At 41.6% G+C, this 13,974-nt stretch overlaps 1 protein-coding gene across 1 annotated transcript in view; it reads left to right on the top strand.

The window, feature by feature from the left end:
• The window catches only part of Chl1 (cell adhesion molecule L1 like), a 63,115-nt gene that overhangs the window by 23,609 nt on the left and 25,532 nt on the right, over window positions 1-13,974 (top strand). The window contains exons 8-12 of the mRNA XM_042680059.1: window positions 329-513; window positions 7,692-7,823; window positions 10,879-11,019; window positions 11,762-11,873; window positions 13,655-13,821. Coding sequence (XP_042535993.1) covers window positions 329-513; window positions 7,692-7,823; window positions 10,879-11,019; window positions 11,762-11,873; window positions 13,655-13,821 — 737 coding nt within the window. The remainder of the gene's footprint in view (window positions 1-328; window positions 514-7,691; window positions 7,824-10,878; window positions 11,020-11,761; window positions 11,874-13,654; window positions 13,822-13,974) is intronic.

The raw sequence follows: 13,974 nt of genomic DNA on the forward strand, positions 1-13,974 counted from the left end.
AAGGTCGGACCGGAAGAGGGGAACCCACAGAAAGATTTTTCTCACAGTTGAAAAAATATATCATAATACCACCACGATAGATTCCAAATATACAGCTTCTTCCGGTCACATTTACTCACAAGTAGTTAAATAGCTTAATAAAGAGATCAGAGAATTATTAGCAGCTTACCAAGTATGATACTTACCCACAGCCCTGCGGTGTGCAGGTCAGTCTCTTTGGTAAGGATAATAAGGTTCAGTGGGTATGTAAATGCAAGTGAAGACTGTCCTCGGGTGTATTTATTTGTTCATTCATTCATTTATCTATCTGTCCATTTATTTATTTCAGACCAACTCCACAGATCGAGTGGAATAAATTGGATGGGGATTTACCAAAGGAAAGAGAAACAAAAGAAAACTATGGCAAGACTTTGAAGATAGAAAATGTGTCCTTCCAAGACAAAGGACTTTATCGCTGCATAGCCAGCAATTTCTTAGGAATGGCAAGTCATATTTTCAATGTCACAGTAGAAGGTATGTCCCCCAAGATGATTTTTTTGTTTCTACTTAAAGATGATGATTATATACATGGCCCTTTGTATATGTATTCAGGTAGGTCAGTGGTTTTGACTTGGTTAACGTACAAGCACCAAATTTTATTACACTTCGATTTCTCGAGCAAACCATATGAAGGGTACAGATGACAAGGAAAGATCACTTGAAGGATTCAACACACACACACACACACACAAACACACACATACACACACACATACAGCTTCCAGGATTTATTCAATTAGTCACCAAACTTACTCTTCCTTACCATTGAAATGAATTAATTTGTATTGAGGTATATCTGTGATATTGCATAATATTAACTGAAAAAGTCAGATTTTGGTGGAATACAGTATTACCAAGAGCTTGGGAAAAAAATTGAGATTTTCTTTCTAATAATGTGACAATCTCTCTTTGGCCTTCATCATGTGATTTCACTTTTCTGTACGTCATTTTTCCCACAAAAAGAAATGAGGGCATACGACAGCTTATCTTAGCTTGATTCTAGCTCCCACATTTTCTAGACTGTATCTTGAGTTTAGATTATATTCAGTATGCAGTTTAGAATGAAAAGGAAAGAATTTCTTGTAAGTCATAAGCATTCATTTCTTTTCCTAAAATACAAAAATACATCTTTTCTCTATAAATCCAAGCTTTTAGGTCAACTGAGGTTTTATGGTATTTTTTAAGCTATCAATAGAAATAGTTAAACAAGGATGACATCACTTAAAATGAAAAACAAAACAAAACCCAAGCAGTCACAAATGTAGATATTGAATCTGTGCCTGCTCTTCAGTGGTAAAGGTTATCTGGCCCTCCTGTGAAATTGATTGATGGAGACTATTTTCTTGAGGTCTGATCACATTGAAGTCTTCTATCTGTGGTTTACTTGACTGTATTGATCAGAATAATGGAATAATTACTGCATTTGTACTTCTTTAGTACTGTGCCCAGGCTTAACTATTGAAAGAAATTGTCTCTCCAGGGTGATCCTTTAGTGAATTAGAGCTCTCAGGCTCTCATTAATATTCCAATAAAGTTCACCACTTAAAGCTTCAGTTTGAACAAGGAAGACCTAAGTAATGACCTGGTGTTTTAATTAATGGGTGGGAAAAAAAGACTTGGACACAAATTCCACTTGCAAGTAAATGTTAGGATAATTGATTAGTCATATCCCTGTTTGGAATAATGCTGTGTTTCCAAAAAAACTCTGAAATAAGCTAAGGTAGGGAAAAAAAATCAAGATGAGAATTTCATTTTCCTTCATTCAACAAAAGGAAAAACCTATCTAGAAGAAAAACTCAATATCGGACATTAACCTGCACATCTGGCAACAAGAAAATATTCCCCTAGCACTGTATTCATCACAAAGAAATTCAGAGAGGAAGAGTTTATTTTTAATGTCTAACTTCAGTCTCCAGTCCATTTGGTTCTACCATACAACATGGTCCCTTGGCCCTTTGTCCAGCAAACACGTATGGACACATGAAGCAGACATGTGGAATTGTGAGCTCTCCCTGCTCCAAGTTTGCTGACTAGTAGAAATCCTTCCAGATGGTTGGGGCATTACTCTGGTAGCTGAATATTTTAACAATCTGCCCACAGTTTTCTTGCCTATTAAGGCTGAAGCTCTCAAAAAGAATTGCAAGGGTTGCAAAAGTAATCAAAGATGTAAAATTAATCATGCAATTTAAAACGTGGGCTATAGGAGTCCAAAAGAATGTACATTCCCTGAACAAATTGTTCCCACTCTTCATAAAACAGCTAATAGCACTGTGGAGATATAAATAATGTTTTTATGAGGAACATTTAATCATTTTCCCTTATTGAGAGACTACTAAATGGACCCTCAGTTGTATGCTTTAGGAGATGCTCTTCCAATGTACCATGAAAAGAAAATTGCGCTCAACATCTCTATTTTCCTGCTAATTTTGAATATAGTAAATATAATTTTTATTCATCATCTAGGTGCATGAGTTCACCCCTGTTCAATTTTCTACTGCTTTATTGAAACTTCTTCCTTTTATGTTTTTATTTTTTAATTATTTTTTTCACTTGCTTAGGGACCCACATCAAGTAATAAAGGTGACCCATGGGAAGGGGTAAAAAGGCGGTATTTACTGTAAACTTTGCAGATATGATCCATTTAGAAAAATACCCTCTATGCTTAAGTAAAAGTATTGCTTGTAAGACATTCTATTTGTGGTATTTCTTTGGTATTGAGAAACTTTGATTCCTGAAGTTTATATTTTAAGCTGCAATATTCTAAATATGAAATAAAACTATAATTCAAATCCTGTTTTCTATAGGGGCAAAGCCAGCCATGATGCCTAAACTGTACATACTGTACTTTCTTGGCATGCGTAGCATGAATGCACACATAGTAAAGAGACAGAAGGGAATGGGATTCAAACCATTCTAAATACATTAGAAATCAACCCATGATAGCAAGCATATTTCAACTGATTATTTAAAAATAACCTCCTACCAATAATTTTTATGCCATCAACTTTTGAATCTTTTAGGACATGAATTTGAGAAATGTAATAGAAATCTAGTGTTGATAATTATATATCCACAATTCCAAATTACTTGAACTGATACCTGATTTGAGATACAACTCCATCATTGAAATTAAGAAAACTCTATTTTCAAATAAGAAAATTCTTTTTCTTCCTTCCTTTCTTTCTTTCTTCCTTCCTTTCTTCCTTCCTTCCTTCTTTCCTTCCTTCCTTCTTCCTTCCTTCCTTTCTTCTTTCTTTCTTTCTTTCTTTTTTTTTTGTCAGTTGTGGGGCTTGAACTCGGCCTGGGTGCTGTCTCTCAGCTCTTCAGCTCAAGGCTAGCACTCTACCAATTGAGCCACAGTGCCACATCTAGTTTTCTGGTGGTTAATTGGAGATAAGAGTCTCATGCTCTTCCTGCCTGGGCTAGCTTTGAACCTGGACCCTCAGAGCTCAGCCTCCTGAGTAGCTAGGATGACAGGTGTGAGCTACCAGTGTCCAGCAGAAATTTATTTCTTAAAATTTGCAAATAGGCCAGGTGCCAATGGCTCACACCTGTCATCCTAGCTACTTGGGAGGCTGAGATTGGGAATAACTGTTCAAAGCCAGCCCAGAAAAGAAAGGCTGTGAGACTCTTATCTTCTTAACCAACTAAATGCCAGAAGTAGAGCTGTTGCTGAAGTGATAGAGCACGAGCCTTGAGCAAAAGAGCTAAGGGTCAGTACCCAGGCCCTAAGTACAAGCCACAGAACAGACACACACACAGTCACTACATACACATACAATTAAATCTACCTTTTGATAAACCCAGTAATTTGGCTATTAGTATATAAATATTTAATAGGAATTTGTGATAAGCAGTTTTCCTAAGAAAATACTGTTTAATAGATGTCAAATTTTGTTGGGTCTTCGTCCCTCCCACAAAAGACGGACGGGGTCCGAGGAAAGGTAAGTGCAGGGCTTGCCCATTGTTCCCCAGCCTCCCTCAGCCCGGGAGCCAAATCCAGCAGGTAGAAAACTCGTTTATTAACTGAGAGCAGCCCCTTTTAAAGACAAAAAGGGTGGGTGGCATGGCAAGGGAGGAAGAGGAACCAATCACTGTCAAGGTCACACCCTATCATGCACCTGAGCCTTTGGGCTGGTTAGGCCCTGATCCGCAGATCAATTGGGCTCTGCCCACTCTACTCTCTCCCAGCGCCATCTTGGCTGCCCATGTGCTCCACAGAATTTCCTGTGCGGGTTTTGTTTTCCTTTCAATGATAAACATCTTCTGTTAGTTTGCATATTATATTGTCAGTGTTTAGACACTGATATTTCTATTTTTATCAGTAAAAGATCAGTTTATGATCTTATTGTCTTGTTAACAATTATAGTGAAGTGGGTAAAGTTTCCACATAAAGCTTCAGCATAGTTATCAGTTACCACATATCTTTGCATAATTCATGAAAGAATGGGATTTTTCTAAATTTCCCTTGCATCTTCAATTTTACCCATCCTTCTGTGTTTTCCATTCTGTCAACTAGATCTTAACATTCATATACTTGCATATGAAGAGCTTTGGAAAATATACCTTTTTTATTTGTCTTTGGCTTACCTCTGGCCCACACCTCAATGTTCCCCAAATCCACCAAGCTAACGTCTTTATGCTAACAGTTATTCATTTATTTAGTTAGTTAGTCATTGAGTGGCAGTCCTGGAACTTGAAATCTGGACATTGTCCCTGAGCTTTCTTTGCTCAAGGCTGGTGCTCTACCCCTTGAGCCACAGCTCAAAGTGTCTGGCTTTTTGGTGATTAAGGGGAGATAAGATTTTCATGGACTTTCTTTCCAAGGCAAGTTTCTAATTCTGATCCTCAGATCTCAGCCTCTCGTGTAGCTAGGATTATAGGTGTGAGCCACTAATGGCCCAATATGGTCCTACTTTTTATTTTTATTTTTACTTTCTCTTTCCTTTGTCTTCTCTCTTTTCTCTCCTCTCCCTTCCCCTCCCTTTCCTCCCCTCCCTTCCCCTCCCTTCCCTCCCCTTCCCCTCCCTTCCCTCCCCTTCCCCCCCCTTCCCTCCCCTTCCCCTCCCTTCCCTCCCCTTCCCCTCCCTTCCCTTCCCTTCCCCTCCCTTCCCTTCCCTTCCCCTCCCTTCCCTTCCCTTCCCCTCCCTTCCCTTCCCTTCCCCTCCCTTCCCTTCCCTTCCCCTCCCTTCCCTTCCCTTCCCCTCCCTTTCCTTCCCTTCCCCTCCCTTCCCTTCCCTTCCCTTCCCTTCCCTCTCTCTCTGTTCCCTCTCCCTCTCTCTCTTTTACTGGGTTTGGAATTTGAATTCAGAACCCTGAGCTTTCTAGGCAACTGCTTTACCACTTGATTCATGCCCTTCATCTCATTAGCTTTGAGTTATTTATCAGTATGGTCTCATTTTTTTTGCCTCTGGCCATCATGGAACCAAAGTCTTCATATTTAATCCTCTGCCTTTTTTTGCGTGGGGGTTGTGGAAATCAGACCTCCCTAACTTTGAGCGAGGGTTAATCAAACTGCAGACCTTCTGATCTCTCCCAGCTGTGTAGCTGGGATTCCAGATGTGAGCCACTGTACTCAGCTTTTACTATACTTTCTTTAGGGAACAAGTAGTTTAATCCCAACAACCATATGCAATTATGAGACCATGAATCACCAGAACACAAGGGTTCCATACTGTCTGAGGTACTCCTTCTTTCTCTGATCTCTTCTTCCCTGGAGTCTCTGGTGGTGGGTTCTTTTGTTTCCTCTATATATACTAGTGTCTGACTTGTGCCAAACAGAAGAGGCACAAGGAAGAGTAGGAACCCTCCCTAGTTCTCATAAGCTCACTAGGCCAAGGACTCTCACTATTTATTTCGATATTGCACTTTTGCATATTGAATCTTTGTGTCAATACTGAGAGTTCCAGCTGGAGAGTAAGTGAAGACTGGGAGATGTCATGCTTCAAGTCTTTCAAACCGCAGGGCAGAAATTTGTCTACCTCTACTCAGGACCAACTTCTGCCAGGGAGCAGGCCTGGGAGGCTGAAAAATGAACATCGAAACCTTCATAAAATGTATGAAAAAACCGCTATGGTGAGGTTTAGTCACAACTCCTAGAGAGTGTGCAATGGATACTGAGGAGTCTCGATTGCAAGCACAAAGCAATCGATAGTTGGTAAACCAAGCTGACATTGTTTCTCATTTTAGTCTAGATTAAAAAGGAGCAATTAATTGGAAGCTAACCACAAAGCTTTGAGTCCAGGCTGATTCTCCCATAGGCCCTGTCCACAGACCCATGAAGTGGCAGACAGAGGAAATGGGGATGTTTGTGCTGACAGCACTGGGAAAATTAGATGATTCTCCAAAGCTCAGTCCAGCGTCTGTGAGGTGAAAGGATTAGAGGTGCTGATACCTCAAGACTGGCTTCCTTCTTAACAGCAGTAGATCTTAATATAGATTCTCAGAGGTATCTATATTAAGAGATTAAGGAAATTTGATAATAGAAATGGAAACCATGATTTTATTACATTGGCAAATTGAAAGGAATATTATCCTCTCATGATCTTTAGTTTTAGATGCTCTGAAAAGCCATAGTCATGGTTTTCTGCTGTAAACAGGATAATGTGTCTGCTCTTAGAGCTTTTTCATGTAAGTCCCACATGTTGATTTTATTGTGGTTACATAGCCAGACCAAAAGTAAAGCCTGCAAACCAAATCCCTTCATCTCCAAAAAATGGTGTTCAGTTAACTCAATATTTCCTGATTTAGCTAGGTGCTGGTAGCTCATGCCTGTTATCCTAGTTACTCAGGAGGCTGAGATCTGAGGATCTCAGTTCCTGGAAAGGAAAAAAGACTCTTCTCTCCAGTTAACTCCCAGAAAACCGGAAGTGGTGCTATGGCTCAAGGGGTAGAGTGCTTGCTTTGAGCTGAAGAACTCAGGGAGAGCTCTCAGACCCAGAGTTCAAGCCCCACATCTGACAAAGAAAAAAAATATGTCCAAATTCACTCGTTAGATAGATATAACAATGGGTTCGAAACCAGCCAAGTCTGCACCTTTGCAGAAGAATAATGCAAAGGCTGATATTGATCGAGATGCATTATTATGCTCATGAACTGGTTTGTTAAATTCAAACCCTTACACCTGTAAGACTACTTAAGAATAATAAAGAAAAGCAAGCCCCCCCAAAGCGAATGTCATTAGATAAGAAACAAAATATTGACAGTTCCAATTACTTTCATTAAAACAAGTTCTCAAATTACATTTCTCAGTGTCATTTCTCAGATCTTTTGCTTGTACCCCTGCTGCAGCCTGCAAAGCTGAAGCCAGCACTCTGTGCTTTTTCCTCTTTCATTTTCAGCTAGGGAGATTTACTCTTGTAGCTAAATAAAGTGGCTATATATGACTATTTTTAGTGTGTTGAGTTATTATACATGGAGTCCAAATTAAACACACACACACACACACACACACACACACACACACACACACACACACACACACACACAAAGATGCCCAGTTTCATTTGCAGAGCAAGTGTACAGAAAGCTACTCCTGTGAAAGAGTTGTGGTGCCTGCCCTCTGCTGGTGCGCAGGAGAAATGCAGGCCTTAACTTTTTTCTAACCTTTCTGTATAGATGGAGCCCTGATCAGCCCTTCTCTTTGTTTCCAGAGCCTCCCTACTGGACCAAGAAGCCTGAGAGCTGTGTGTTCAGCACAGGCAGCAGTGGGATCTTGTTATGTGAGGCTGGAGGGTATCCTCAACCCACCATCACGTGGAGAGTCAATGGTGCCCCGGCTGAGCGTGAGTTAGCTTACCAGGGGTGCTGAAACGGGCACCTCCATGCTTGGATGGGATGGTGAACAGGCAGACACACTGGGCGTGTGAAAACTGGAACTGGGAAGTGGCTGGAACGGCAGAGCAGGAAGTCAGAAAGTGCCTGTTTCTGGGCAACTTGACTGCTTATGGGAATGTGTCATGTATAGGGGACCCAGAAATAAAGTATGATTAGATTAACTTAAGAAGCATCTATAAAACCGAAGTTTTTTTTTAAATGCAGCTAAATGAGGAACCAGATGCACCAAAGAAGGAAAGACACTTATTGACTCCTTTCCCTGAAAAGAAATAAAGTTTCTGAGTGTCTGGGAACACAGCTGGGAAGTCAGGACCTCTCTGACATCCAGTGGCAGTAACCTTTGTCTCTTCACTGGTCATCAGACATCCTACTTGTCTCCATGATTTTCAGGGACCAAAAGTCATGTCAGGTTCAAATGAATGCACATGTCCCAGGATCCAGGAATCTTAACCATTCTTCAATATCCCAGACCAAATGTCCTTGTCAGTTCTGAGACCTGCATGGATAAGCGTAGCACAGAAAGGCTAAAATGGACCAGAACAGAAGACCTGTCTTCTCCCCATACCATGCTCTGACATAGACCTCGAAGTCCACAACTTCAACCCAAACCCAGAGCTCAAGTTGCTTTGAATATAGTTTGTGCAAACAAGAGGAGAGAGAATATATGTTATGCTTCAGCTCAATCAAGAGCAAGTTCAAATATTAGATATACTTCACGCTTTCCATTTATTCTTGTGCCTTAGACTTGCACATATCTGGGAGACCTCCCCCTGGACCACAGACTGGGGTTCCTTCTAGGCTGTGTGAACTTCCTAGCTGTGTGGCCTTGAGCTGTTTATTGGATAATCCCTCCTCCCCAAGCTTACACTTTCTAAGCTACAAAATGAAGAAAGTAGTCGTTTGTTTGGGCTGAATGAGATAAATACAGCCAGCCATGCGGGGTGGTGGCTGGACTGTAGAACTTTCCGTCTGGTTATCGTCTCTGGAGCCAGACTGCAATGTGCGTATGCACAGGCCCTGCGACATTCGAGCTATGTGGTTGTGGTTGTTGCTGACCTTCCACAGACTGGTAAGAGGAGCACAGCAGGGATTCCTGGCCGCTCCAGAGGCTGTGTTCATTCAGAGCTGTCCAGAAGGCCTAGAGAATGTGAGGAAGGATCAGGGTAGCTCGGTAAAGCATAGACATGTGTGTGTGTGTGTGTGTGTGTGTGTGTGTGTGTGTGTGTGTGTGGCGTAAAGCATCAACTCAGACACACAGACCTCGCAGCGCTCTTCGAGCATTCTGCCTGCAAGAACTCAAAAGAGCTAGCCATCTAATTCTCCAAGGATACTTGATCAATTTTCCTCAAGAACTATATTCACTATCTAATTGACTCTAACGAATTGCCCCCAAACTCAGTGGTTTCAAATGAGGTACATTTATGATTATATATTTCTGTGAGTTAGAAGTCTAACGGAGTCTCACTGAGCTAAAATCAAGATGTCAGGACAGCTGAGCATTCTTGGCTTTTCCCATCCCATAGCCTGCTCCAATTACCCATCTCATGACGCCCTCCTCATCCACCCCCCCCCCCCACACACACACTCCAAGCCCTTGGTTAAACCAGCATCCTTACATCTCTCTGACCATTTTGTTCTATAGTTTTGTACCTCCCTCTGGCTACATGGCTCTTCTGTTATTTTAAAAATACAATTTATCGGGCCTGGGAAGGTGGCTAAGTGGTAGAGTGCTTGCCTTGCATGCATGAGGCCCTGGGTTTGATTCCTCAGCACCACATAAGCAGAAAAACCTGGAAGTGGTGCTGTGGCTCAAGTGGTAGAGCGCTAGCCTTGAGCTGAAGAGCTGAGGGACAGCACCCAGGCCCAGAGTTCAGGCCCTGTGACCACCAAAAAAATACAATTTATTATTTGTTTTGTTTAAGGGGTACTGAGGAGTCAAACCAGGGCCTCATGCATACTAGGCAAGCAATCTGCCACTACGCCATATTTCCAGCTCCAACGCTTCTGATTTTTAAGAAGCAATATAACTACATGGGGTCTACCTGATTCATCTGGGATAGTTTCTCTGTCTGAAAGTCTTTAACCTTAATAACATCTGCAACCTTCCTTTTCCAATCTAAGATAAAATCCTCATAAATTCTGAGGCTGAGAGCACTGATCTGTTTCAGGGACTATTTTTTCAGCCTCTGTAATGAGTCTCTCATGAATAAAATGCCACCCATTCTCATTTTTTTTGCAGCCCTTTCCACAAATGTATACTGTGTGTTCTGTGAGAGATAATATTCCAGAGCTATGGACTCACTGTGTAATCATGTGGATATGCTTAAAGATACTTCTTCCTGCAGCTTACAGTCTAGAGAGGAAAAAAAGTGTATTCATTTATGACTCCCAGGAAGAAAAGATATATAAGAAAAATCCTTTTCTTATTGGAGACCTGGAAGAAAAGATGTATAAGGAAATCTTTTTCTTTTACTATTGGAGATTTAAGGTTTTCTATGAGTCCCCAAAATAACACAATCATTATTACTGCAGAAAAGTAGGGAACAATTTCTTTGTAAAACAGGAACTTGGTGTCAAAAGAGAAAGCAAGGACCACTACATGGATGAATGGACCCACGATGCATTGACCTCATGATTTTTGCTGGTACTAAACTAGACTTACTTCAGACAAGTAAGAGAGTTTCAGTCCATCCGCAGGAGGACTTACACAGCAGTAATCGCCTGCCATCTTATTGGGTGCCAAGACCTAGCCAGGCAATGGTCTATAACCCAATAGCTATTCCACAATGAATATCTAGGCAAAGGAAGACGGAAAGTACAAAAGGGTCTGAAAAGAAATCTCCATGATTCATTTAGGAAAGCCTAATGTGTTTGGCCCTGTTCAACTATCCTTCAACCTGGTCTTAAAATATAAATTCTGTGTGACACGTTGGACAAATGGTGTCTAAATAGTTCATGTCCTGCTCTTCATCATTCTCCGGATCATTCTTTCATCTTTTGCAGACCATCCATTTGCTGGTGATGTTGTCCTCCCCAACGAAGTCAGTTTTACCAACCTCCACCCAAATCACACTGCCGTGTACCAGTGTGAGGCCTCCAACGTGCACGGAACCATCCTCACCAACGTCAACATTGATGTTGTGGGTGAGTGTGCTGGAGAGCACACCTGAGCGGCTCTCCCTTTTCCTCCTTTAATTCATCAAGGATTATTATTTATCCCTAAGTGGTTGTACACCGGGGCATCAATGCAGCAGGTCCACTTATGAGTACCCTTCCATCAGCACCACCCCCACCCCCTCCCACCCCCCCATCTACCTCAACCCCACCAGGCCCTCACATTTACTTTACTCTTTTCTGAGGGAAAATGGGTCAAGGTTATCATTACCCACGTATCCGTTTAATTATTTTGTATGATTTCTTTTTTTACTTCTAGTGTAAGGGGGTAGGTCCACAGGGTGACAGTTACCTAAGTCAGGTAATGAATACCTTTCTTTTTGAACAGTGTCACCCCTTCCCTCATTTTCTCCCTCCCGACCCCGCTTCCCCCCAAGTTGCAGAGTTCATTTCCAGTCTAGTGTCCGGTGAGCATCACTGCTGAATTAGTTCACCCTTTGTCCCATTGTTTCTGTGCCTACCCTTCCCCACACCATTCTTGTGACACAAAACATGCGTGGAAAATCAAATCCTCTTTTGTCCTACCTGTGGGCATTGGATTCCATACTAAAATGACACTTGCAAGACCTATGGAGTTGGAATCATTTTCAGACTCAGGGCTCTGTCCTGTAACCATCCGTCTTCCCTTCTCATTAACGTGGTTTGGAGATCATAAAGCCTGATCTGCCCAGAGGTCTTCTATGTAAACTATAGCCTCGTCCTTTTCCAATAGATGTCCTCCCACTGATCAAAACGAAAGATGAAGAGAACTACGCCACCGTGGCTGGGTACAGTGCCTTCTTACATTGCGAGTTCTTCGCTTCACCCGAAGCAGTTGTGACCTGGTAAGCCAGCGTGACCTGTTCTTCTGATGAGGGATTGGGGGAGTTTTTTTGGTCCTATTTCCTTATGTGTCTTGTGATGGGCTGAGCTGTGTCCACACTGCTGTGTGGGGCCAGTGTTTCTGGGTGCTAAGAGAGTACAGGTGATTAGTTAAAGCTAAGAAACCATCCATCATGGCCATCCCATGTGGGCAGAGACAGGGGAGACGTCTGTGTTCAAGAAGAAAAGCAAAGAAGCAAAGGAATTCCTAAGATCATGGTAAATCTGGGTTTGTTTATTCACTAGGAGCAGATCTAAGGCCAGCTGTTAGTGGGGTCATTCCAGGATCACCTTAACAAATAATCTTCAGTTAATTCAATTCACGTATACTTCCGGGCACCAGTGGATTATGCTACTCATGAGGCTGAGATGTGAGGATCATGGTTCGAAGCCAGCCCTGGGCAGGAAAGTCTTGAGACTCTTGTCTTCAATAAACCACTCAAGGCCAGAAGTGGTACTGTGGCTCAAGTGGTAGAGCACTAGCCTTGAGTACAAAGAGGCTCAAAAATAACACCCAAGAGCTGAGTTCAAGCCCCAGAACTGGCAAAAAAAATAAACAACCAAAAACCCCTATATACTTATATTACTAATATGTAGTTATAAATTAATACTTAATATGCTTATCTAAGTATATTTATATATTTATATTAATAAAATATAACGATATAATTAACATATGGTTATCTACATATAATTATCTAACCACTAGCTATATAATTATAGAAATGATTTTAGAAGTAATCACACAATTAATTGTGTAATTAATCACATAATTAAGTTAGGAACAATTCAGTCAGTATAGGAACATTACCAGCATTCATATAATAAATATCATAGCATGTGTTGCCATGTGGATCTACCACGTTTTTACTGAAACCATCTGCTCAATCTACTGTTAAAGAGTTGACCATTATTCTGCTGGCCTCAGACAGAGTAAAAGCTGTGAGCTTGCCATTCAAGTATATTCACACGTTGTCTCTAATTACAATCGCGTTATTTTTGGGTTTGTGATGTGGGGCATTGTTGTCTTTATTTTGGGCGTAATCCACAGAGATATTTTCCCTTGTCTCAATGGAATCTTTGACTCCCTCTTAAATAATGCACCCAAGGCAGGACCTGCCTTCACCTCCACTTCATCCCTGCCTTGGTTCGCCCCCTTCCCTCCCTCCCGCCCCCCCCCCCCTCGTGAGCAGCCGACATGCTGGCAATTTTTGAGTCTGAGCTGTCACCTATTACAAAAATACAAAGGGTCCATCAAGCTGTGGCAGGGAGAGGTTGGAAAATGGATAGAGGTAGGAGAAAAGGAGTCCGAGGTGGATGAGGTGTATTCGTGTGCCCACACCATGGAAGGGCTTTCCTGGCTTCTAATATTTCTGAATGACCAATATTCTCCCAGGACAGCAGGAGGTGTGGAAGGGTTCGTTATGTCTCTCAGGTACTAACTTTCCCATGTAGTGCATGGGAACGATCATTAACTATAGAGTTCACCATCAATAAGCCAGAATATATTTATGAATCTCTGAGGATTGATGCAAAGCGGTGTTGGTAACTGAGGAAGACGGCAGAAGCTCCAACCTGGGCTTGGCTGCCTAGACTATCCACAGATCAGGAGCAAACTTAAGAACAACTGTAAATTTCAATGGACTAAGCACCAGAGGAAGAGACAATAACATCAATGAGCAGAGAATAGGAGCGTAGCATGCCATCCCATCCGAGTTAATTGATGCTATGTGTTTTTCAATAGGCAGACCGTGGACGCAGCTAAACCTCTGGAAGGCCGCCGGTACCATGTGTATGAAAATGGCACCTTGCAGATACGGAAGGCTACGGAAGAAGATGCAGGGTCTTACTCTTGTTGGGTCGAAAACGCGATTGGAAAAACTGCAGTCACAGCCAATCTGGATATTAGAAGTATTTTTACTTCTTTTTTTGTTTTTAAACTTTGCATGATTTTTCAAATGGTTTTTCTGTAGGTTTTCATATCCTCAAGTGAAACAATTTGATTTCAATCTGATTTATATAGTTCTGTTGGCCCCTTTTAATCGATCCTTTATTGAAGATCAT

Source organism: Dipodomys spectabilis, unplaced genomic scaffold (genome assembly GCF_019054845.1).
Source record: "Dipodomys spectabilis isolate Male_0828 unplaced genomic scaffold, ASM1905484v1 ptg000054l, whole genome shotgun sequence".
In the NCBI taxonomy this organism is placed as follows: Eukaryota; Metazoa; Chordata; class Mammalia; order Rodentia; family Heteromyidae; genus Dipodomys; species Dipodomys spectabilis.